Source organism: Orbicella franksi, chromosome 10 (genome assembly GCF_964199315.1).
Source record: "Orbicella franksi chromosome 10, jaOrbFran1.1, whole genome shotgun sequence".
NCBI lineage: Eukaryota > Metazoa > Cnidaria > Anthozoa > Scleractinia > Merulinidae > Orbicella > Orbicella franksi.
In genome coordinates, this window is record NC_138154.1 from 11,037,330 (window position 1) to 11,060,562 (window position 23,233).

Genomic DNA, 23,233 nt, shown 5'->3' on the forward strand with positions numbered 1-23,233 from the left:
TATTATTAATAAGTAATCGTGCGGTTTTTCTTGCTCAATTTGGAATTAATTTGCACTTGTGAGTTTTTCAAAAAGCTGAAATTGCACTTGCCAAAGCGGCTCGTGCAATTTCACCTTTTTGAAAAACTCACTCGTGCAAATTAATTCCAAATTGAACTCAAAACCGTATGATTACCTAATAAAAGTAATGTTGGCTGCTTATCATGAAAATCCCAAATACTGTGCTCTTGACTTTCTCTGTTGTCACTGAAACATTCTATGCAGTCACCCCAAAATGCACACCATGCAGACTGCAGACTGCAGACCGTGCAGACCGTGCAGACCATGTAGACTGTGCAGACTGCGTACTTTTTTTTTCTGCATAGTCTTGTTTCTGCATTTATTTTTGACTCGCATATTTTCTGGTTCCGTTCAATTATGTACCGGAGTGTTTGTTATCCGCATGCCCGCGCAAACTCGGTGGTATGTGACTGTTGATGTGTTATAGATTTTGCAAGGGAAACTCACTTTAGTTCTAAATAAGCTATTTTACACTGTAAAATGTAGAAATAAACTTCACTTGTATTATGTCACACGTAACATGTGCATTCTACATGCAGTTTGTACTTCACTCTACATGTTCATTTAAAAGTTCTGAATCGAAGTAATAATTTTATATTAATAATAATAATTCACCCAAAACCACAGATTCAATGGAAATTAAACACTAAGACATGTGAAATAACAATTGCGATAATTAATTACCACACTGAAATACATTGTGTAATGAAAACGACTTCGGAATATGATTGATATCGAGCTTACACTGTAAGCTTGAAAGACTGTACCACTAGTCAAAGCAACATCGCTTAATACATATATATTACAATTATTAATAAATTAGCCTCGAGTGAAATTCAAATGCACATGGAACTGATCGAGAAAAATGGTAAAGAACTAACAAGTTAGATCTCACCAAGCCATTTCATTCATAATTAAGCCATACCTAACGAGAAGTTGTTTTGGTGTTTTATAATGCCCACTTCCTCTGAGCCGGGAACATGTTGAGTCTCGCAAATTATGCAACAATGGAAGAAAATGCACAGCGAAAACAGATGCACAACTCGCAGAACAATCCTAGATTGAGGCCGTTTACGAGCCATATTCCATGTTCAAACGGCAAATAATATCTTTGTATGCCTGCAATATTTCCTGGAACAGACGGTTGCTATAGTTGACTGAGCAATTTGCATCTGATCTCGTAAACACGCACTGGTTCATTCGTTCCACAGATTGATAAATCACCGCCCAAAGTTTACACAAACTTGACATTTTGCTCCAGAATAGCCCATCTTGTGCGTCCTCAGCACACCACCGCTTTCGTTCTACTTCAACGCACAAAAAATATCGATTTCCACCATCGAAGCTTTCAGTTTCTAGAATTGTTGACATTATTTTATGCAAATATTCCACGTGAGGAAAATGTTCACTCGGCACCGCCATTTTGAATCTTTGCGCGGTGGGGAACTGGTATTACTCTCGTTCTTAAAAATTCCTGGGAAGACTGGGATTTGGTGGGATTTAGTTTTCTCGAGCGCGGGAAAATGATGTCATAAAAGCTATAATGGCATAACAATGAAGCTCGCTTGACGCAATTTTGACCAAAATACAACTCCAGGTAAGCATGGATAATACACACCATGGAATTTTTTTTTTTTTTTAACTTGGGGTGATAGTAGACTACGAACATTGGCCATCGTTTCTCGCGCTTTGGAAGTTACAGTCGAACCTCCTTCAGGAGATGGCCACTTTTTCTTTGGTCAGGGCAGACGGTCCGTACATACCCGGCTCTAATTTTAACCTCTCTACATCGGCCACCTCCCCACAACGGCAATGTCCACTAAAGCGCTTTCCAACTGCCACAATCTACACAACTTTCAGAATCTCTCGACAACAGCTAATTTATCAATGACGGATCAACGTTGAATACAAAACCCTACTTTTCATTGTGGAATGTCACGACGGTTGATCCGTTCCGCGCGTCTCTGGTCTCTGTTGCTGTTTGTTGCTGTTGTTTTATTGATATATTTTAATTGCGTTGGGTATTTATATGCTACAATCTGACCATTGTTTGCACCGCCAAATAATATTAAACTGCAGACAGGAAATGAAACCAGCATTTTTAAAACCTCGTTTGTTTTAGGTTAAAGCACAGGACGTGTTGTCGCTTTGAGAGCTACCGTGTACTAATTAAAAGGATCAATAGCTATGTAAATACATGCAGAAAAATACACATCTAACATCATCATCATCATCATCGTCATCGTCATCACAACATGGTGTTATGACACCAATAGTGCGACAGACGTCTAACTGAAGCATGAGTAATAATGATTGCGCGTTTAACAGATTGTCTACTAATTCTCTCTTTGTTCCCAGAGGATTCCTAAGGAAATGAGAGGAGGGTAGAAAGAGAGAATAAGGAGAAGAGAAGAGGAGAGAGAGAATAAGGAGGTGGAGCACTCCATCGCAGATGATTTTGGCAGTTACGATTGTTTCATGCAGCCTTTTGACTCTCCTGAGGAAGGAGATGAGCAAACAGAGGAGTTGGAAATGGAGTGTTTCGATGAAATAGACAAGAGCAACTTCGATGATAAGGTAGATGCTGATTTTTTTTTTTTAATAACGTATAGGAACCTGTGTTAATATTGAGAGCTAAGGTATTTAATCATGGCACCAGCAATACTACGCGCCAAACAATTTCCGAGTTTTTTCAACTGGAGTTTAACGCGACTTGTAGTGCCTGCACGCCAGTCCCAGGAGGGGAACTCTACAAAGTTTTGTACGAAGAGGCCCCGCCCCGAGGTTCAACCCCTTACCATTTTGTATCCACTTTGACATAAAAGATAACCCTTTCGTACTCCTTTTATAGAAAAAAAACACCTCGGCCTTTCACATACCGACTTAGAAACACTGCATCTCTTTCCTAAACCCTTGGAATGAATTGAATAAACAATACTACTGATCGAGAACATAAGCATTACCGAAAGAGATGTTAACCAAAGAACAAGTATCAATTATTCAGTCGCTGTCCACGTTATACCTAAATGACAGATTTCCCTACCCTTTCATTCGCCTCAACTTGTGAAATCTTTATTCTTTATATACCTGAAGTTTGAAAAAGGTACCTCTTTCGGGCGGCGCCTCCCCGTATTGGCCTTTATAGGAAGTACCCCATCCCCCTTGGGTGTCAAGTGATGTCATCATTTTCTAAAATCTCAAACTAATGAGCCACCAAATTTATTATCCTGATCAGGCATAGGAGGAGGTAAGTTTACATCTGTGAAGTTTATATGAAATAATTCATATATGAACTGCGGTAGTAGATGAAGGTGAAGAATGATCATCGCAGTTAATTTTCCTCGCTCCCAATGTGTGGGTTCATAGCTCAGTTGGTAGAGCATCGCACCGGTATCGCGGAGGTCACGGGTTCGAATCCCGTTGAAGCCCTGATTTTTTCAGGCTTCTTCTTTCCAATTGCTTAAATTGGAAAATTAACTGCGATGATCATTCTTCACTTTTAAGTTTACATCTGTTAACAACTTTTCAGTTCAATAGCTTGCTTCGTCTGAAAACAGGCACAATTTGAACTTCAGAGTTATGGTGGTGTGTGACATAAATCTATAAACGCGTTTGTCGAAAAATATATACTTATCTCGTGATTTTTAGCCTTTTTAGAAGTTAAAGTATTAGGAAATTTATGTGCTATTCAATATGTTTGCTTAATCAGTTCAGATAATCAGTCACCTTGATAGCCAAAGAAAGTTCCAGATGTTTACACCTTTTTCCGCGGCCGCCATGTTGGTGTCCCACGGAGGTACACCAACATGGCGGCTCTGCGCTGGGCAAAATATTTCGACAAATATTCATTATTTTTTTGTTATTATTATTTTTTATCACTATTCCTTTGCTGTGATCGAGGAAAATCATATGAAAACTGGCTTAGTGAACAATGTCGAAAAGGATCACCCAACTTAGCGAAAAATCCGTAGCCGGCGAACCTATATGGAAACCAGTCTTAAAATGTCGCTGACCGACGTTTCTAATTCAACTATATATCGCTCCAGATTAACAACACCAATTTGTGATTTGGCCTTGCAGAGCCGAAATGGCGATGACGACGAAAACAGAGAGACAAATCTTCCAGAAGATCTCCTAGCCGAGATGGATTTGGCATCCAGAGAAAAGAGCTACCGTCGCCATTTCATCAAATTACAAAGTCTGGTTGTAGAAAAAATAAAAGAAGTGGAGGAAATCACAGCAGAGAAAGGAGAACTGGAGCGTAGCGTTCAGACTGCTCTTCAAAAGCTGTGGACGAAAGAGGAAGAACTGCATTGCCAACGAGCGTCCTCCTTTGAACGGGAAAAATGCTTCATTGAGAAATTGAGACAGGAATCTGTGCATTCGGAGGAGCTTGAAATTCAGGTTCAGACCCTTACAAACCAGAAGGACATGTTGTACGAGCAGGTGTTTCAACTGGAACAACAGTTGTTGATGGTGAAAGGAGAAACAGAAGAGGGAAAGAAAGAGCTGGACCGCAAATTACCAGAACTTGAGAGTACTCAAGAATCTCTCAAGAAGATGACCGCTGGTCTCATGGGTCAGATCGTGGATGTTATGTCAGTTCACAATAAACAGAAGTCTAGAGTTGTTGATGAGTCAACTTCTACTGCAGAAGAAAACGGCTCGGATTTGAGCAGTTCCGAACACTACAACCAAAGTGGAGAAAGCCTAGAGGATGATCTCAGCGCAGAGGTAAAGATGATCAATTTGAAGGAACAGTACTACAATCTAAGAAAAGAGGTAAAAAGCTTGATTCCAAGCATTCATGATCTCTGGTACAAAGTAAATCCCAACTGTAACTCTTGTGACATCGGAGAACAAATGGAAGAAGTCGATTCTAGGATACTGTTGAGCGAAATCTTGCAGGCTTTTTGTAAAGAAAAATCCATGGTGGCAGATCTGGAAGAGCAGAATGCTCGGCAACTTAAACATCTGCAGGAAGTACAAGAAGCTCATTGCTTAACAGAAGGAAGGGTTCATCGGCTTTGGATCAAATTTTGTTTTCACGAAGAAAAAGAAGATTTGCAGACAACATGGACAAAAGGGATTCCTGAAACCACTGAGGAAACAGATGATGTCTTACAGAAGATTGAAAGTGCGCTATCCAAGAATAAGTCTACTTTACAAGAAAGCCAAGAACTTAAGCGTCTAAACGCCTCACAGGGAAAGAAGATGGCAGACCTGAAAGCACTGGTTGAAAAATTGAGAGAAGAACACAGGCAATTATCAAAAGAACTTGAAAGGAAAAGTGCAAAGCTTGAGGAATCGAGGCTCTCGACGAACAAAACTATCGAAGACAAGGATGTAGAGATAGAAATCTTGAAAGAACAACTTCAAGAAAGTGAGAAAAACGAAGAGCAGCTTAAACTTGAATCTACGACTAGGAATAAGTATACAGATGAGGCGTTGGAGAAACTGTTACACAGTAAAGAACGCGCTTTTGAGGCTTACCAGAAGAAATACCAAAAGGAAGAAGTGGCGCTACGAGATGAAATAAGAGACTTGAGGGAAGCTTTGGAGAGGGCGAGTAGAGACAAGAACGATCTGCAAGAGTACTGTGAGCTACTTAAAGGTGATGTAGAGAAATCAGAAATCTTGATCAATTCTGCTGAAAAAGACGAGAGATCGCTGAAAGAGTTACTGGAACAAGAAAGAAAAAATGGTCAGAAGCTTTATCTCACCGCTAAAGAGTTGTACGACGAAGTCCACACGAAAAGCCATGAAGCTTTTTCACAGGCTACAACTATCACGGTTTTGCAAGAAAAGGTAAGGACCTTGGAGTTGGAACTTCGCACAACAGTGCAAGACTGGCAAGTTGACAAGAAAAACCTTCGGAATGCCAAGGAAACAGAGCAGTACTTGCAGTCATCACTACAGCAAGCATTAAGGGAACTTTTCCAACTTAAAACGAAGAATGAAGAGGAGACTGACGAGGGCAAGGGGGACATGATAACTACCGGGGCAGCTGATGAAGTAGGGCATCAGAAAGCGTTACAACAACGATTTCACGAGCTTGAAAATCTCTTGCACACTGCACTGGCAAAAGGTTGCCAGGATTTGGAAGAATATGCAGCGAGGATAGAAGAACTTTCTGACGAAAACAAGCTGCTCGAAAAAGAAGTCAACGAATATAAAAGGAGTTCAGTGATCTCGCAAAGGACCAATCATAAGTTCAAAACATTGTTACGTGCAGTAAAGGATGACTTGTTGGAAGAGATAAAGGCCAAGAAGGAACTTGAAGTTCTGATAGTGAAATCAAACGAGAAAACGGAACCTAGTCTAAGAGAAGACAAAGGTTTTGATGCGGAATCTACGACATGGATAGATCAACTGCCAGGTGTAGATGAAGCTCGCAAAAGTAGCGATCAACTTGCGTCTCCAAGCGACTCTTATTTTCAGGGCCAGAGTAAAGTTTCAAAAGTTAAAGGATTTGCCAAAAGAAGGATATCTAAAGCTATAAACAAACGTTTTAGTTTACCCTCTATCAGTGGTACTTCACCAAGGAAAGAGAAGAAAGCGGGACAAATACCCGAGTCCACAGACCAGCGAAATTACCTTCAAACCACTGAGATCGAACGCAGAAGCGAACTCCACGAGACATCCAAAATGGCTGAGCGGGAGAAGCGGTTAAGAGATCTTTTGATGGCGGTGCAGCGGGACAAAGAAGAACTAGAACAAGAGGTTGAGTCACTGAATGATGAGCTGCAAAAGACAAAGATGGGACTACAGAGCTACGGAAATTTAAAGGAAAGCCTTGGCGAAATAATAAATAGAAACGTCCGCGAAAGCCTAGAGATGAAGAAGGCATTGGAGTCAATTTACGGAAAGACACGACGAGCTCATACAATGACAAACAAGGACCTTCACCGCCTGTTAGAAATTTTGAAGGAGAAAGACAAGCGTATACGCAAATTTCAATGGACGTCCGAAAAAGTCGAGAAGGAAAACGCCGACTTGGTTAAAACGGTAGCGGCATTGAAAGAAAGACTAGAAGGCGAAGTCGTCCTTAAAGAGATAGCCATTGACGAAGGAAGACAGCTGAGGGAATCTTTACAAACGATTCTTGAATCTAAAGAGAAAAGATTACTGGTGTATGAGCCCCCCCTGTTAATCGATAATCTAAACGCGGACATGATTTTGCCCCAATTTGGCAAGGAAGAAGTCCGCGCTATTTTGAAGGACGTCCTAGGTAAAATTGAATGTTCCAATTCAGAGGAGGTTAGCAGCCTGAAAAAGAAGTCAGTGGAACAAATGGAAGAGCTTGCCACTATTCGGAAAGACAATGAATATCTGAGAAACTTAGTAGATGTTGGCGCGCAGGAAGAGTTGCAAAGGGCAGAGGACAGGATTGCCTACCTGACTGGCCAACTAAAACTCAGCCAGGAGAGACAAGAGACGTTGCGAGAGGCGGCTATAAAAGACAAAGTTCAAGTAAACCAAGAAGTCGAGAGGCTCTATGAACGTTACGCTGAGCTTAAGATTATTACAAAGGGCAAAGAAGCGGCTTTAGAGCGGTGCGAGGAAATTGAAGAAGTGTTGATGAGTGAGAATACTCACCTTCAAGAGGAGATTGAAGCATTAAAAGAACGATTCGGTGTAGACGGTTTATCACCGATCACACAGAAAGCGGAAACAAAGAGGGCACTAGAGGGGTGGAAGAGGAAGTGCCAACGACTTCAAGAAAGTTTTGACAGGGAAAACAATCACTTGCAAGAAGAGAACAGCTGGTTGCATAAGCAGTTACTCGAGGAAAGCTCATTATGCGAGGAACTGCGGCGTTGCAACACGGGCCTCGAGGAATCTCTCAAAGGCGCCAAGGAGAAAGTCAAAGAAATGCATCAAAGGCTTGAGGAACGCCAGGAAGCCCTTGCTTATTTAGAAGAGAGGCGAGTTGTGCTCGAAACCAAAATCGCCTGCCTTCAGAAAGTGAACGATGACTTACAGAGTGAGCTGAGTAAAGAAAGGTCCGAAGCTGAGCAGAACCTCGTGGAGTTGCAAAACGAATACGCAGCCACATCTAAAGACTTGAAAAGGCACAAACAAGAAGGCAACAATCTGGTGACCAAGGTGTTCTTGCTGGAAACTGCAAAAGAAAAACTGGAACAAGAGCTTAGAGAAAAGGAACGTAAGATGATGATTAGTTTGGAGTCGTTCACCGAGGAAAGAGGCAGGCTTAGTGAAAAAGTCAGGGACTTGAGGATTTCACTTGAGGAAGAAGTAAGACGCAGGCTTGACCTGGAAGAAAAAATGCAGCAAATTGTCAAGATCTCCGTCATGGAAAAGGAAAAGAACCGAGTGAGAGCTGTGGAGTTGGAGGAAAGTTCTTGTCTGGATCAAGATGCAAAGGTATCGAATTTGAACTAAGCGTACGGCAGGAAAGACGGTTTGAAACTGTCTTCCCATTTTCTTGCTTAGAATTTTAACATTTTGTTGATCAAAAATGAAGAACACCGTGACGTTTTTGGAAAGCTATGAGACTTCTACCAAAGTTTCTCGTCGTAAAAAGCTACATCTACATGCAAAGAGAAAAATACAGCGGTTTCATTGCATAGTTTTAAAAATGTTTTACAAATATAACACAAATAATTACTTTCCACTAATGCAAAGTTAAAGTAGAGGGGAAAAAGGGTTGTGTCGAGCCTCGACAAATATGAGGTATAGGGAAAAATTCACCTGCTCAAAGCTGGTAGGCTTAACCTTAATTGTGGACTCTTATGACTATTTCCAACGACTTCGTGAACCCACTTGCTCCTAGTACTAGTATTCTATAGAGTCGAAATAAAGCATGTGGGAGGCCGGTGCACGACCGTTCACACATTGGTTTGTTCAAGAAACCATCATCCAATGATTGACACAGTTTTGAGATTATTGTGCGAGCGCATCATCTCCAAAAATGTGGTCGCAGTAACACTTGCAGAGTGTTTGAAAATATCGTTAGAATTCTTCCCTTTGTCTTTCCTATCTTTTTTATCTACATACAGGTAAAACCGAGAGGAGTCTTTAAAACAGGACGCAACACCGCAAGTCCAAAGTCAAAAGCAGTTAGAGAGATTCCAACATTAGCTCTAACATTTACCACTGACGCCTTGGAATCCACTGGCCAGCAAATGGGGACAGATGCTCCTACGGAATGAACATTTTTCCTTTGAGGCAAGTATATACGTCTCCGTTGGTAAACGATGGGCAAGGCTACCCATCAAATAAAGCACTACCCAGTGTAAAAGTTTTAACGTGATAAGGTAAACTGATAAACTCTCCACTGGAGAGTCATTTATCTGGTAGATAAGATCAAAGTAAATGATCGCTAGATAGCTACTTGTTATCAGCTTTCGACTGCGTCTGAGACTTGCGTATGGAGAAATGTAAGGTCAATCATGAAAAAAAGATGTTCTTCAAAATACAACTGTTGCTGGAAAATCTACAAACAACAACAAGAAGATTGCCAGCTTTTAACTTTCTTCTTTTTCTTGTTTCAGGAAGTCAAATTTACAAGGAGTCTCTCTTTTTTTATACGATTTTTTTTTTTGATAATTCTGATCGATCTGTCTCCGTGCAGTTTTATTGCTAGATAAATAACACGTAACAATGAAGAGTTTCTCTGTGTAACAGATTTATACAACTGTCGTCTGAAAGAATACGAGTCTTTTACTGGGAAAGTGATATTTCAATAAATGTTAGAACTATTCCACCTCCTCGCCTTGTCTCACCTTGATAGCACCAATAAATAAAACAACTCAAATACCCTCTGCTCATACAACTCAATTCTCTCATGTACATTTGCTTGTCTGTTCTTATCTCCTGTTGATTATGGCACCATGGAACCGTTTGTTTATCTGGCATAATCTCGAGAACTTAAATGAGCTCGCAAACACCGTTCTCAACCTACAAAATGTTATTTTATTTAACTTAAAAATGGGCAGATGATACTTTCTTTTCGAATGGAGTCGCGTAAACTCCCGTTGTCTATGGATCCATGCAAATAGTTTCGTGACATGAAATTGTACCACAAAGTCAGCAAGATAATTTGGAACGTGAATAATTGGTCCCAGCTCAAATGCTGTTGGTAACGTTCGTTCCTCCACGCTTTGGCAGGCCTCAGGTGGGAAATCCTGGCGACACTAAATCCATTTTCACATCCACAACAACCGTACCTGTCCTGTCACATCGCCAGCTGTTAACCCATGGACAATCGAACGCCAGTTGAGTTTATCGACTACGGATGACAATCCTTGAGGCCAGCTGTTAGCCTACATTCTATTTACGTCTCGGATTAAAGAAATGGGAAAAAGAAGTCCGAGGATGCTTTAGCTTCAAATGTTGGTACAGGCTTGATCTGCGCCTCTGGTTTGTTAGATACATCTACAAAATCAACTGATGACACGACCTCAACTTGTTGTTCAAGGCTGCCACTACCAGGTTGGCATTGTATTCCTCCGCACTGGAACAGTAAAGATGGTTGTTATTAGACTCCAACACTTACCTTGCCTTGATACATTGGTTCATGGTTTTACACAATGTAGTGTAACACAAATTTAGCAGTTTACCAACTTTGGTACTCTAATTTAATTTGGGTTTACGGCTCACTTTCAGAACCAAACAACTGTGGAACTTGCGAGTCAAATTCCATTTATCCAGCGCAAATCCCTTTTGTTAGATTAAGATTGCAAAATAAGTACAAAATTACTAACATTAAAAAAACCCATTGCATCCTGCGCGAATTTCATCCCACAGAGTAGATTTCATTTCGGTCATTACCACGTGGTCTAAAAACAAAGAAACAAGCCACGCATTCCATCCACCTTGAATTTGGCATACCAATAGACCGTTTTGACTGGGCGGTTTGCTGCCCCATTTCAGACCATGTGATGATACTCTTGAGAATTCTTCCTTTCAAATTTTCAAATAGTCAAGCGTGTATTTTGAATAAATAATTTTTAGATGGATAAAAGAACAATTCTCTAGAAAATATCACGTGGTCTGTAATGGGAAAACAAACCACCCAATCGAAAAAGGTCTATTCAACATATATTTCGTCAAATCCCAGTTGAACGAACGGGTTAACAATGGACCTAAGAATTCTTACCTGATACTGTATATCTTTGGGGTCGTCATACTTATACATAACTCCCACAATCTGAAAACGAGAAAAAAGGAAACCGGTATGTATAAAGCTAAGCGTGGGTCTTATGGGTTGAAAAAGTGAAGGGAGAAAATATTTACGACAATTTGAAGAGTCTGATTTAATTTCTAGAGTTCTTAGATGAACATAAGAATGGGTATTAAGGAGAAATCTAATCAATAGTCAAGGAAGTCACTGCTGTAATTGCATGTAAAAGGTTCTGTATGTGTTTTTGTAACTAAACATTTCATGTGATAGGCTGATCTGGATGTTCAAATAGTTCAGGATAGCTCAAGATATTTGAAAACCAAAGCTGATCACATTGAACAGTAAATTGGAATGGTCTTACCCTTGGTTGAGGTTTGGCCAAGAAACCAAAATTTGCAAAAAGAATCTCGATGTGAAGCCCCAGTCGCATGTTTTGACACTCGCCTTCTCCTTGTACAGCCTATAAAATAAAAAAAAGCCATGAAATAAAATTAAACAACAAGAAAACCCACTTGAGACATTCCTAATACCGCTTTACCTCATTGACAGGTCTTGTGTTGAGAATCTTGACCCAGTCTCCCACGCTATTCACATCTGAGTTGCCGAAAGAGGCCACGTACGTGGGCGGGTCTCCTATCAGTGTGTTCAACACTGTCTCCTGAATCAACTTGCACTCTGAACCCTTCAGAGTCAGTGGTACACTGGAAATAAAACGTCGAACACAGACAAAGGAGATTAGTAGTGTTTGACGGCTGTTGATCTCAGTGGAAGCTTTAAAACATAGCACTCTTGAGTCTTCAAACCCGAGTAGTGTTTACCTTTATCTTCCCTTTATTACTCGATGCTGAATCCTCCATAAACATTAGAGAGATTGAGGTTCTCATTCTAAGGATTGAAGGGTTAGGAGTAGCAGCATTCGATGTAGATATGATGACTTGATGAGTGAGTATTAATTAATAAGCCGTTCATTCATAAGTGATAAATTAAAGAGGGGAGACAGTGTGATAGATTGAACGGAAGATACGTTCCAACCATTTTTCCAACGAGCGACTTGAAACGAGCAGAAGGGCTTCGTAACCAACCAACGCTTTGTACGCCGTTTAAATGGATCAAAACCGACTCGCCTGAAACTACCCCGGGGCCACTTAGTTTTTACGACACAACCTTGTAATCCCTGCCAAGGGATGACAAGGTGCCGTTCATATCCAGTGTTACCTAATAGTGCAGCCAGTACGCATGTCCACTCCAAACGTTACCGAGGTACGTTCAGTCGAGTTACTGCAGGCTCCGTTTGCCGCGGGACTGATGATGGTCAGCCACGAGTTACGGTCACTACTGAGAAAAATCGCCTCTCTGATAAAATGTCAAGGATATCCAAGCAAACAATTCTCATTAAGGTCAGATGGAACTATAATTTAAACCTCTTTCATCTAGGTATCATATAATTTAAGAGTCGGTGGGGTGTTGGTCGCACATTGCAAATTCCAGACTTTTATCTAGTAGGTTAGTAATTCTATGAGTCACACAAGGAGCAAACAAGATATCAAGGTTATTTAGTTTGAGCTGTTATTTCATGGGCTAGTAACTGTAACTGAATTATTTTTTGGTGTCATGCTTTCAAACCACAGTACCTGCAAGGACATAGGATCAGTATTACAAAAACAAGTCATTGACGAATTTTGAATCAGTTCATTAGAAAATGTTCAAAAGGATATTTGTCGTCTAGTGTGGCAAGTGTCCCAGCAACGAGAGGTTCACCAACAATGTAACCAGGGTTGCCTGACCTCAAGAATGTAGTGTCTGCACCACCTGCCTACAAACAAACACACTCACAACATGAACAAGAAAGAAACAGCATTTGGATCCTGATAAGATCAGACAAGCTCTTCTTACAAGGTTTAAAAGTGCAGGCCACCTTGTTTTTACGCCTGTTTACTTTTGACTTGGACGAAAGCTTAGTCAATCAGGAAAAGGACAATTCTGATCACCTTTGAGTCACACACGCAAGTAGCGAAGGGCGAGTCGGCCAGTGAAGTGATCTGGCAGCGTGGAGTCTGGTGAAAAGGTGCCAAGAAATTTCTCATCTCGCGGCTTCGCTGCTCGATTCGGGCTCCCCAAACGTGAGACTGCTCACAGGCTAATATATTACAATTCTAACTCGGTTCTAAGGTTTAAAGGAATAAGAAAAAAGAAATCACATCAAGGTTGAGGGATGAATTATTTCTTTTGTTTTATTCCCCTGAGTCTCGGAGTCAAGCTAGAATTTTAGTACATTAAATTCCCTATCGCATTGAATGTGCAAGTGCAATTTACCATACTGAAATAAATTCACAAGTAGTACCTTTGAAAAACTGACAGACACTTTCTGTCTCAAGTCCAGTCCACCTAGCGCTGTGACACTCCCCAGTAAAAACTCTACCTTCGCTGATACAATATCAGTTGAGCTATTGGCATACTGTACAGTGTAGGATACCTTGGAAAAAAAAAGAGAAAAAAAGATATATTTAATTCAGAAAGAGGCAAGATGATTTGGGTGTTGGGTAGCCTTTCCCTCCTATCTGGTAAGAGGAATCTCAGGTATAAAGTAACCCTAGCTGAACCCTTTCAGCTTTTTACAAGACATACATGTACAGCTGTAGTATATGTGTGACTATGCAGCGAAACCTGTATTAAGCCGACACCCTTGAGACCCTCATTAGTGTCCGCTAAATACAGGGCATCTGCTCAAAATAGGTTCTAATATGTTTTGCAGTAATAGTAAATTGTTAACCTTTTTGTAACACAGTGTAACACAGTGTAAGATCAAAGACTGCTCATAGCACAATGTCCAGTCAATCAATGCATCAATCTGGAATAATCACTTACAATGTAGCTTTAAAACGACATCACTGAGCAATGTTAAAGGAGTCTTGGCTGAACCTTTAGAGGTAAAAAGCCCTTCAAGTGTCCACTTATTGCAGGTTTTGCGCAACAAAATGGCTTAATATTGGTGTCGGTGTCTGCTCAATAGAGGTGTCCACTGAATGCAGGTTTATTTTTCAGAAAATGTGGAAAGACTGTTTAGGGACTCAAGCTGGTGTCTGCTTAATAGAGGGTGTCTGCTTTATAAGGGGTCCGCTTAATACAGGTTTCGCTGTATTATATAGAGGATATTTCATGCCTGGGCAGAGATACCAAATTTCTCTTCGCAAGAACAAGCCCGGAAAAGGAAGTTGAAGGGAACAAGTCAAATGTTTTTCAACATGAGAACAGGCATTTCCAAGCAACCAAGTGATTTTCCTTTTAATACATACAATCCTCACAAATTATACATAAATATGCTAATAACAAGGTTTATGACGATTTTCCAAATATTTCTCAGTCACCACTTTCCAAAGATTTCCAAAGCTTTTCCAAAACTTGTCTGGAGACGACACAAATGATTCGGAACATTTTTCAAAACTTACCAAAGATTAATGAAGATTTACAAAGATAACTGACGATTGCAAAAGACTGCAGTACTCAATTTCAAAGTTGCACTGAATTAACCAGAAATCGAACTGCTCTCAACCAATCAGACTTGAGAAGTTTTTCACTTAAATGTCCTCAGTAGATTAAAATCAAAATAACATGTAAATCTTCATGCTCTATTTTATGGGACCTCAGTGGTTAACCTTGTATCAACTAAAACATGAATAAAACATTTCTTCTTACCTCTAATGTAACATCATTACACATGTTATTTTGTGCATCGTAAGTGGGATTTGGCGGCTCTGTAAAGGAACAGTTGCGAGGTATACCAAGGTTTGTTTTGCATAATAAAGGCTGTTTTAATAGCACAGCCACTTGATCAGGCGTGCTTCCAGCAGAGCTACTAGAGTTGCTGCTTGAATTTGAGCTGCTGTTACTGCTTGAGACAACAGCTGGATTCTGTTGGAACACAAACAAAGAACCCGCTTTACAGTGACAGCTTCAGACTAGAGAAAGGCTAAATTTTTTAAGAACAATCAGCTCGCACAATAGACATGGAATGTGTGTAATAACAAAAATTTTACATTCTGCCAGCTTAGCATGGATTACAGACCTACATGAGTGATACTAGAAAGCATCCAATATGCCAATTTTAAAAATATTTACTGAAGTTTTCAACTTGACTCTGGAGTTTATGAGAATAAAACAACTGGAATGCACAAAAATCAGCACAACAACTGTAATGTGATTTCTATTACATGTATCTTATTTATAAACCTGTCTTAGACTAAAAGCCAAATTAAAATTCTTTAATAGTTTTAAATCAGGCCTAAGCATTTCTAAAATTGTTCCACAATCCCAGAGGCTCCAGATATTGTAGACCTTAAAAATATGTTGCGACACTGATCTGGTTAACCATTCTCAGAAAACTGTACAGTAATTTTCAAAAAGCCTTTGGAATGTTATATTTGACTCAGTTTTGTGTACAGCATCTGGAGCAGTGTTTTAGTTTTCTTTTTTTAACTTGATGCACACTGTCTCACAAATAAAGATTTACTTAAAACAAAGCTTTTTACTAACGATAGAGGAAGCAATACAAAGGGGTTTACATGTAGCTTACACTGCCTCACTACTGTACACGTGCATGTACATTAGGCAAGCAGAACATACATTTGTGTCCCCCAGTATTGCCATTGACACTAGAATGACCAGACACTTTAATAAAGGATATTTTGATGTGGGAGGTAATGTGATGTGATGTCGTAAAAGTGCAGGCTAAAAATATAACATTACTGCAGATCCTGATTACCTTTGCAACTTTGAAGCCTTCATAATAACTTTTTGCATTCAGCAGGGCAAGTGTCTGACATGCTGAAGCCAGGTCTGTGATGGTTCGAGTGCATTCTGTGCTACCATCCTGACGATATCCTAAAAAAACAAACCAATATCAGAGTCACCCACTTTTTAAAAATAGTTTTTATTGATTTTCAAAAACAAAACATTTTATTTGCAAAATTTTGTTTTTATTGTGATTGGCTCAGGGCAGGCCAATTTTTCGTAAATCTTTAATTCGCACTGCAGTGTAAATTAATGCTTAGCCTAGCGCTTTAAAAATTTTCTCAGTAATATAATAAATGAGCAATCATATGAAGGCTCGAGCAATTAAGGATTTACACTACTAGTGATATCTGAAAATTGTTTGAAATTGCACTCATCTAAAGGCTCGTGCAATTTTGAGAAAATTTTCAAATATCACTCGTAGTGTAAAACCTTAATTGCACTTGCATTCATACGATTACCTAATATATTTATTTAACAAGAATAAGAACTCTTATTTAAATGAAAAGTATCCACTTGATGGTTGATGACAAACATGCATACATGTAAAGCTGTACACACAATCATACATGCGCATACTGTACGTTGACAAGTAAAATACTTTATGAGCTCAATCTGGCACATGACAAATTACTGTGCCTTTGAATAACACGCAACGGTTTTCAACCTAACTAACAACTCTGTTTATCAATCCCATCAATCATGTCATAAGTACTGCACAGTGACATTCAATGATTTGCAGAAGCTTGCCAAGAAAAGGAAGAAACATCAGGTGTGATGAGTACTCTGTCAAAAGCCATGGGTCTGAATTTCACAGGTCTTGCAATCTCTTAGATGTTTCTTTTAGATGTTATTTGCATCTTACAGTATCGATTTTTTTCACAAAGCTGTCTCACAGGCTCAATTTTTTGCAAGACTAAGAAAGTCTCAACGTACATGTACATTGTACAGATCTGTTGTTGTTGTTGTTGTTTTTAATAAATGAAATCTGAATGTCCTCGAACCTGAAGTCTTGCTCTCACAATTGAAGAAGTCATTTAATGACTTCTGCTTGCAAAGAAAAATGTTAACTAGTCTTGCCTAATTCTTGCAAAGTCTCGCAATTTAATACCATTCACCACCCCTAACATAGGAATGAGACAAACAAGACCATTTGAACCTACTGAAGCTACTGAGAAGTCAACTTACTGGTGATTGATGACAGCAAAAAATGAAAGATTGTGCACTGTATTTTTTCATGACGTTCGACAAAACAATTGCAGACTTTTGCTTGAAGCAAATTATGTCGAATGTCTGCCGATATTTTGCAGATCTACATGTATTCTATAAACTTCACCTATACACTGTATTTTGCTACAAAACAAACTTTTGCTTGAACTAAATGAAAGTTTGTTTAATAGGCAAGGAGGAAGTGTACCATCCTTAATCTTACGCATGGCTCATTTTCTTCCTGACGGTACTACAACAGTACATACCTGCTGCATTATTGTCATCACATTCACTTCCAAACAATGGCTTTGGCAGAGCCAGAAATCCTCTTGCACCATTAGTGAAAATAAGAATCACTGGATCACCCACCTATACAAATTAAATGTTAGTAGTACTGAAAACATGTTCACAAAGTTACAATTGGTTACTTTAGGATTACATGTAGCAACCTTCAATTTCATGCAGTAATTTAGATGGTTGCACAGGAATTGCTTTGGGTAGCTTATAAAATGTTCCACACATGTACTAAATATGTACTGTGGCAGGGGTTTAAGTATAAAGGCAGAGTGGGCACTGGACAAATTGGCCGGCTGTGAGGATGATTTTGCTTGCATGGTTTGACAATCTAGAAGGAAGTTTTACCAAAAGTTTATTCAAAATTTGCTTTAATAAAGTACTCATTTGAACAGACTATGTAGCACATTTTGGATGAATTCCCACTTTTCAATTCCTGGCCAATAGCCCGCTTATAACTTTAAGGATTATTTTGATTGTGAACTCAGTGGTTCTAATCTGGTTTGGATATCGTGCATGATGATGACAATGTCAACAGCCTGGTGTTGCTGATGATGTTAATAGCTACAGTGTACTAGCCTACTCATAAATTTTGAGGATTATTTTGATTGTGAACTCAGTGATTCTAATTGATTTGGATACCTTGTATGATGATGATGATGTTTCGGAACTTGAGTCTGGTTGTTCACTGTAATCAAAAACAGTTGCAGATGTGGCCTGACTTTTCAAATCAGAAAATTCTTCACTTGTAGAGGCAGTCTGAACATCACTGTAGAAATTACGAGTTTCAACTGAAAAATGGCAATCAAAGATATGACATGAAGACACGATGGATCATCGCATTTATACACAAAACTTAAGCAGTTGTAAAATTAAAGCCTGAAAAAAACTCAGGCCTGAACGGGATTCAAAACCATGACCTCTGCGATACCGGTGCAGTGCTCTACCAACTGAGCTATCAAGCCAACTGGGAGCTGGTCACATTGTGAGTTCGTAATATACCCATAGATGATGAAGAAATGAAGGGTTTCGTGCAAAAAGGGCGTAGTGACATTTTGGGCCGATTTTTATTTTTTGCAGGATCGTGCTAATTTTTGGCAAACTGACTTGTTTTGACATGAAAAGTATCGTTGCTTCATTGTTTTTGTTGATTTACGCTTCGTTTTCGAGAAATAACGTATGCAAAAAGCTCAGTTTTCCAAGGGTATCTTTTGGAGATCTTTTGTTGAGCGAAAAACAAAAGAAACCTTTGTTTTGCTGAACGATGAAGTCACCGAAGCATGGTATTTGCCGCTAGTTTTATTATATATATACTTACGCTGTTCTCCTACTGTTGCTTCGTTAGCGCAAGCGAATAAGGCGCTGAACTGGCCGGATGCGAGTTTGTTTTGTCGTGACACCGGTTCAATACGAGGTCGGTCAATTTTTTTTTGTTTCCAGTCTATTTCTCTACTTCTTTCAAAAATCAAAACATCTATTTAAAAAAAACCGTGCTGTCGAAGCTGCTAAAAGTGACCGTTTAAGTTTGTGCTGCGTCAAAATCCACCTTGGAAGGATTCACTCCAAAAGATGCTGCTCGGAAAACTGAGTTTTATTGCTACGTTATTTCTCCAAAACGAAGCGCAAATCAAGAAAAACAATTATGCAATGATGCTTTTCATGTCAAAACAAGTCAGTCAGCCAAAAATTAGCTCGATCCTGCAAAAAATAAAAATTGGCTCAAAATGTCACATACGCCCTTTTTGCACGAAACCCCTCAAATATATTACAAGTGAATATATGAAAGACCCTACATTTGAACTGCGGAGAAAGATTGATGCAAGCAAGGTGAATAGAAGTTTTTAAAGGAACCCAGTCACCATATAATTTTGAGTTTTTTGGTTAATATACACTGTATACATGTACAAAATTACATTAAACTGAAGGAAACCTGAATTAATAGTAGTTTATTAACAAAAGATAGAGAAACACCAATTTAAAGACAGTAATAGACCGCTAAGGAACAAGGATGGTTCATGATGGACAAGATTAATAACACTTATTAAAAACGACGAACGTGAAAAATTTAGGCTAAAGTTTTCAAGATACCTAAACCGTAACGTACATGTAGCTGCTTTTAAAGACAACATGGCTATCTGGAAAATTATCGTTAATTAATAAATAAATGAAAATTAAGCTATTTATTAACCAAATGTATCTGACGAAATACATAATTTATATACATGTAATCATGTTAAATTACAGTCTATTTAAAAAGCATTAAAGTGCCTATGAAATAAAAAATAATTGCTGCTTATTTGAAAGGCTTTCCAAAGTAAAGAAGAATGGCGTTTTCCTTTTTGGAATATCTTTTTCGTTCTAGAGATATTTACGTTTTTGTATTATGTAAATGAGGAAAGTGATGACGTCATAGGTGGTTCCATTTGAACAGTAAAAAGATGAATCAAGAATATCTCTAGAAATATTGAAGCAGTGTTCTTCAAACTTGGCACCACAAATGTGCATCACAAAAGAAACAGAATGACACCTTCTGTGTTGTTGCCATGGCAACACTTTTGGCTCCAGTCTCTTTCTGTGAAAAACCAAATATGCCAATTTGCAACCCTTTGAAAAGAGACAGAGGGTCTTACTCGGAACACACGTGATTCCCATATTGTCTTAACTCTCCCCATTAGATTGTTGGGAGTGGATGATCCTTGTTTAAGATAAAATCTGGTAATGTTAGTTTTAATTAAAACAGGACCAGCGGCATAGCTGTTGTCATGGTGACAGCACGACGGGTGTCGTTTTGTTTCTTTTGTGATTTACATTTCTGGTGCCAAGTTTAAAGAACACTGCTGTAATATTTCTAGAGATATTCTTGATTGAGTGTTGAACTGTTTTAGTGGAACCACCTATGACGTCATCACTTGTAATACAAAAACGTGAATATCTCTAAAACGAAAAAAGATATTCCAAAAAGGAAAACGCCATTCTTCTTTACTTTGAAAAGCCTTTCAAATCAGCAGCAATTATTTTTTACTTCATAGGCACTTTAAAATACTTACAGTTGTCCCTGACAATACAAAAAAGTCCTGTGGCCGTGGTTTCAGTTGTAAATTTAGTGTTTTGCTTGAAAATAACTTCACTGGAGACACATACACGGCTATCCCGGCTACAAAGGAAGAATGTTTACAAAAATAAATGTTCAAGGAAAGTATTATACACGCCATGTATAACAGTCAGTTTGAGTTTGCAAAATGTGCGCTGTAGGGGATATTTAGACCAAATAGCTACAGAATGTATCAGCTGGTTTTTCCTTTCATTTTAAAGAGATGTCTGCTGCAAAATCTTTTAATATGAAACAAGAGAAAATCAAGGTACATGTAAGAAAGTGAATCCCCCCTATAAGCGTTATACTCGAGGTAATCCATTACAAGTTATTTTTAGGCATGACACCCAACTCTTTGAAATTTACTCCTTTTGCTCATCATAAGTTCATATAAGGTGTTAAGGTTACTGTAGACCTTCAGGGGTGCCTTCATAAATCATTATACCATTGTGCCTATCAGCTCAAATTAAACTGTTTTGAATAAATGCATATACATGAGTTTTTAGGCTTTTTAATAGCAATGACTTGTTTCAAACTGGTTTTAGGGTAAGAGGAATTCCAAAGTGTCACTTGATAGTAATGTGGCCTGTGTAAATAAATATTATTTCACTCTGTACAAGCACATGCAGTACTCAGTAGAACAATATATTTTTTAGCCAAGGTCACGATTTGCAGATTGTGTTTAGACGTTATTCCATTAGTGGAAACAAATGAAATTTACATTTTGTCGCTAACCAGTGAGATGTACAGAGCACAAATCTTAACGGCTTAAAAAAACAATCCTACAGAAGCCTAAATAACGACTGCAATAAACATACATACTTAACATCTGTTTCTTTGCATTCTGTAAATGCCTGTTGATCTGTCATGCTACAATCAGTGTCACAACAACAGTTCACGTCACAGCCATTACCAGTCAAATCACAGGTGCAACCTTTCATTCAGGATAAAAAAAAATAGAATTTAAAAAAAAAAAGATACAAATAAAACACGAACAAGGATTTAGTTAGTCAAGATCATCTCGTACAACTCCAGCCCTCTATCAAACATCCATGTACACTTACATTACTACAGTTATAAAACAAATGCTTAATTAATAGTGAAAGTTGATTTTAAAGTCTCACAAATCCAGGATATTGCTCAAATGAAAGAACTGTTTTTGAGGAGAGAGGAAACTGTAGAATCCAGTCAAAAAGCAAGCTCTGAGCAAGGCAGGATTTCCATTGTTGTCTCTACAGGCTCTCATTCTTTTGGTCAGCACAAGGTTCGACAACCTGTGGACAATTCCTGGCTTGACAGTCATTCTGCATAGAGTCAGAGGTTAACCAACCCAAATCTGATTGGCTGAAAATTGAAAGTGACCGTAGAAAATGTCGTTCCATTTTGCTTGGCTAGTCCAGCTGGTCTCTGATCAGTTGCTCTGGCATAATGGAAGCACCCCTGGTTACCATGCTATTAAAGTGAGCCCTAGCCAAGATAGGCTTTGTATTCTGCATTCTGAATTTTCATTTTGATGGTTTACCGACTTTTGCTCGGGGGCTTGAAAAAGCTAAGGGGCTAATCGAGTTAAGGGCTACACAACCGGATACCCATCAAGGATGAGAGCGATCCGGTGATCCCTTAGGTTCTACTTCAACGCACGAAAAATACCAATTTCCACCATCGAAACTTTCAGTTTCTAGAATTGTTGACATTATTTTATGCAAATATTCTACGTGAAGAAAATGTTTACGCGGCGCCGCCATTTTGAATCTTTGCGCGGTGGGGAACTGGTATCACTCTCGTTCTTAAAAATTCCTGGGAAGACTGGGTTTTAGTTGTCTCGAGCGCGGGAAAATGACGTCATAAAAGCTATAATGGCTTAACGATGAAGATTGCTTGACGCAATTTTGACTAAAATACAACTCCAGGTAAGCATAGATAATACGCACCATAGAACTTTTTTTTATTTTTAGCATGGGGTCATAGTAGACTACGACCATTGGCCATCGTTTCTCGCGCTTTGGAAGTTATAGTCGAACCTCCTTTAGGAGAAGGCCACTTTTTCTTTCCTCTAATTTTAACCTCTCTACACAACAGCAATGGCCACTTAAGCGCGTTCCAACTGCCACAATCTACACAACTTTCAGAATCTCTCGACAACGGCTAGTTTAGCAATGACTGATCAACGTTGAATTCAAAACCCTACTTTTCATTGTGAAAGGTCACGACACTTGATCCGTTCCGCGCGTCTCTGGTCTCTGTTGCTGTTTGTTGTTGTTGTTTTATTGATATATTTTGATTGCGTTGCGTATTTATATGCTACAATCTGACCATTGTTTACACCGCCAAATAAGACTAAAGAAACATTTACTGCAGACAAGAAATAAAACCTGCATTTTTAAAACCTCGTTTGTTTTAGGTTAAAGCACACGACGTGTTGTCGCTTTGAGAGCTACCGTATGCTAATTAAAAGGATGAATAGCTATGTAAATACATGCAGAAAAATAGACATCTAACGTCACCATCATCATCATCATCGTCGTCGTCTCGTCGTCATCATCATCACAACATGGTGTTATGACACCAATAGTGCGAGAGACAATTGTCTACTGAATCTCTCTTTGTTCCCAGAGGATTCCTAAGGAAATGAGAGAAGGGTA

At 39.0% G+C, this 23,233-nt stretch overlaps 2 protein-coding genes across 2 annotated transcripts; one reads left to right on the forward strand and one right to left on the reverse strand.

Moving 5' to 3' along the window:
- Positions 1-4,038: 4,038 nt before the first annotated feature.
- Positions 4,039-9,541, forward strand: LOC145500451 (uncharacterized). Its single transcript, XM_081479966.1, has 2 exons — positions 4,039-8,448; positions 9,084-9,541. The coding sequence occupies exons 1-2, from the start codon at positions 4,045-4,047 to the stop codon at positions 9,234-9,236; spliced, it is 4,557 nt and encodes a 1,518-aa protein (XP_081336092.1). The 5' UTR covers positions 4,039-4,044; the 3' UTR covers positions 9,237-9,541.
- A 58-nt stretch (positions 9,542-9,599) lies between these two features.
- On the reverse strand, positions 9,600-21,703 carry LOC145500472 (tectonic-3-like). Its single transcript, XM_081479989.1, has 13 exons — positions 21,414-21,703; positions 20,548-20,654; positions 18,143-18,291; positions 17,473-17,575; positions 15,969-16,087; positions 14,903-15,118; positions 13,551-13,682; positions 12,924-13,022; positions 12,425-12,561; positions 11,748-11,910; positions 11,571-11,669; positions 11,186-11,236; positions 9,600-10,540 (listed from the first exon to the last, which is right to left on the reverse strand). Exons 1-13 carry the CDS (start codon positions 21,530-21,532, stop codon positions 10,373-10,375), a joined length of 1,662 nt encoding a protein of 553 aa, XP_081336115.1. The 5' UTR covers positions 21,533-21,703; the 3' UTR covers positions 9,600-10,372.
- Positions 21,704-23,233: the final 1,530 nt, after the last annotated feature.

Excerpts from the sequence above, each read along its gene's own strand:
- LOC145500451 (XM_081479966.1), top strand. The coding sequence starts at position 4,045 with ATGGAAACCAGTCTTAAAATGTCGCTGACCGACGTTTCTAATTCAACT. Across the intron at positions 8,449-9,083 it reads GTCTGGATCAAGATGCAAAG|GTAAAACCGAGAGGAGTCTT; the intron begins GTATCGAATTTG and ends ATCTACATACAG.
- LOC145500472 (XM_081479989.1), bottom strand. The coding sequence starts at position 21,532 with ATGAAAGGTTGCACCTGTGATTTGACTGGTAATGGCTGTGACGTGAAC. Across the intron at positions 13,683-14,902 it reads GTAATGATGTTACATTAGAG|GTATCCTACACTGTACAGTA; the intron begins GTAAGAAGAAAT and ends TTTTTTTCCAAG. Across the intron at positions 10,541-11,185 it reads CCAAAGATATACAGTATCAG|TGCGGAGGAATACAATGCCA; the intron begins GTAAGAATTCTT and ends TTACTGTTCCAG.